This window comes from Colobus angolensis, unplaced genomic scaffold (assembly GCF_000951035.1).
Source record: "Colobus angolensis palliatus isolate OR3802 unplaced genomic scaffold, Cang.pa_1.0 Scaffold525, whole genome shotgun sequence".
NCBI lineage: Eukaryota > Metazoa > Chordata > Mammalia > Primates > Cercopithecidae > Colobus > Colobus angolensis.
This window is the reverse complement of record NW_012118766.1, coordinates 286,104-288,944: the sequence shown is the minus strand read 5'-3', so window position 1 is coordinate 288,944 and position 2,841 is coordinate 286,104. Positions and strand designations below refer to the sequence as shown.

General features: G+C 43.5%; 1 protein-coding gene across 2 annotated transcripts in view; it reads right to left on the bottom strand.

The window, feature by feature from the left end:
• The window catches only part of LOC105525254 (sperm-associated antigen 11-like), a 15,183-nt gene that overhangs the window by 996 nt on the left and 11,346 nt on the right, over positions 1-2,841 (bottom strand). Inside the window, exon 1 of one of the 2 annotated variants that reach the window (XM_011960809.1) lies at positions 1,069-1,175. The exons of the other annotated variant lie outside the window; for it this stretch is intronic. Within the exon in view, the coding sequence (XP_011816199.1) occupies positions 1,069-1,123 (55 nt within the window). The 5' untranslated portion in view covers positions 1,124-1,175. Of the gene's footprint in view, positions 1-1,068; positions 1,176-2,841 lie in introns of those variants that run through there. 2 annotated transcript variants of the gene reach the window in all.

Below are 2,841 nucleotides of genomic sequence, written 5' to 3'. Positions count from 1 at the left end.
CATGCTCACCTGGCCCATCTAGGCCCTAAAAAGCCCATGCAGCTCTTAAATCAGGGTCCTCGAGCCTCCTGGTGAGAGATGTGCACTAGAAGGAAGCAAAGGGAGTTTTGGAAAACAGAAGTGGTCCAGAATGGGACAGGTCTTGGTCTCTAAGGAAAGTAGAAGTATTAACCCATTCTCAGCTTATGGCCCAATTTTTAGTTTTATGTCCTACAATGAAAAGGAGGAAATAAAACCTCTCTCCTCACCAGGACCTGTGGGCTTGTAAGTCACGAATGACCACCTGAATTTTTTATAACAACAGGACATTGTGCAAGAGATGGTTGGAAGAAAGATCTTACTTATGCCAGATCTGCAAATGCCACGTGCAATGACTTTAAACAGCAGCAGCAGCAGCAACAACAACAACAACAACAACACAGCGTTGGTCTTGCGTGATTATGAAAACTCTTGCACAACATCCAACCTCCAAACGGGGCCTAGTCTCTGAGTCTGTATCGTTGCAGCCCTGTCACAGCCCGGAGCAGACAGCAAAGTGAAGAAGGTGGGGGGTCCATCTTTAGTCAAGACAGAAGAGCCCCCAGCCTGGAAGCGTGGAGACCTGGATTCTGGTCTTACGTCTTCCAATATCTCATTATGTCTCTCATAGACAACTCATTTAACTGGTTACACTTCAGCTTGCCCATCTGTAAAATGAGTTATATGAGCAAGCAGGGGGACTATTATAAGTTTGAAGACCTACTATGCCCATAATTATTCATGGCACAGTGGTAAATTAACACTTTCTCTGGACTTTGGTTTTCTTTCTGTAGAGTATGTGGCTGAGTGCTTCTCACTTGTATCACAGCAAACATACCCATTTGTCTTGTGTCAAGATCCTTGTAACACTTATTTAGCTTTAAAAAAAAACCTCACAGGGGAGGTCAAAACTGTCCAAGGCTGAGCCCCCCTGTGGCCCACCTGCACCCACTAACCACATACAGACACACCTCCACACTGTCCACACAGACACACACATAAATGGAATTCCTGCACGACCTTCCCCAGGGCTAACCAGGAGACATTTACCTGAGTTTGTTTGGACCAAACAGAAGAGAACAGCAAATAGAAAAAAGACCTTCATGTTTTAAGGTCCGTTGAACCTCCCTGCCCTCCCATGAAGGAGAGCAAATATGATGAATGACGGAATGAGATGGAGCGGAGAAGGCACAAAGTGGGACATTTATAGGTTTTTGGGAATATACTGACCAGTATGAGCGTATTTATCTGCTCTACTGAGTAAGGCTGTGGGCAGAAGGTTACTGACTACTCTTCCCTTTCTGCCCAAAAATAGACTGGCTTCCTGATATTCAGAGAAGCAGGGATCAACCAAGAATTCCACATACGGATGTTGAAGAGGAGAGTGAACCAACGCTGAGGTGTGGCTACTGAGTGCCAAGCGCTGTGCTAGGTGCTAGAGACATGGTTGTGTAAAGATACATTTTCTGCCTTCAGAAAGCTGCGGTGTCCACCACAGTTGAGCCGATAAATAGCTTATTTCCCAGCAACATGACTCCCACCTACCAACAGAAACATAGGCCCATGTGCATCAGGAGACATGTGCATGAACGCTCACTGTAGCACAGTTCCTTGCAGCCAAGAGAATGCAACCAAATAGTGTATTATGACAACAATAAAACACATAATGTATTTCCACACCACAACAAGAATAGAAAAACAAGAAGATGCGTACAACAACATGAATGAACCTCACAAACGCTATGCTGAAAGAAAGAAAAAAAAAAACCAGAGACAATGTACCACATTATTCCACAAATTTGGCAAAATTCATCTATTTGTGAAAGGCCAGGATGTTGTCCACTCTGGGGGAAGAGGACAGGGTCTTCTCTCTTTGACGAAGTTACCCCTGTTGGAGGTGACAGTCTAGTGAGGAATGCAGAGAGTCCTCGGGGACTGCGGGGCTGTGTCATCCTGGGCTGGATGCCAGGAGTTGTGAAAACAGAGTCTGCAAGGACACGATTTTTTGTGTGGGTTTATATAATGTGTGGTATTAAAACACACAGTTGATGAAGCTGCACATTTTGCCCCTATTTGATTTAAGTCCCAGGGTCACTTAGATTTATTTTCCTTAAAATTCTCTTGAGCAAAAGGGGAAAGTGAAAAGGATGTCTTCTACCCCCCTGGGCTTCATAACAATTGCTATTAGCTTCTTATTAATCCTTCCAGAGGTGTCCCAATATACGGAAGCAGAGATGAATCCACACCCCATTTTTATGTAGGCAATAACAGACTCTAGATATTATTCTGGCCTTGTCTATATTAATATCTTGCAGAGCTTTGTTATTCTTCAGAGCATCTTCATCATATTTCTGCAAGCTGTCTTCTGCCTTCTTTAACCTGTCTACAACAACCATATCTCACCATGAGTCTTACCTAAACATGGATTTCGAAAAAGAGACATCAAGCAGTGGCCTTGGACTTTCTGCATGGGTGAACAGTGCGAGCATGCCAAAGAGGCAGAGGCTAGGTGTTCCTTTTGAACTTTCCATCTCTGGAGAGATTAAGCAGGACAACGTGCCCTGGCAGGGATTCTGTGATTCACAGACCTTTCTGTACCTTGCAAAAGCACCTTTGAAGTTAGGACTTTAGGGGAAATTGGGCACTCCAAGCTGCTTTTGACCCTCTGCCAAAAAAAAAAAAGGTTACCTTAAATGTTAGCCATGTACTAATTGTAAAATAGTTATGAATATTTGTAGGGGTCCAACTCAGTACATTAAAAAATTGATTAAAATGTGAAATTCTTTCTCTGTGGAGCATTTGTTCTGAAGATATCTCTGAAAT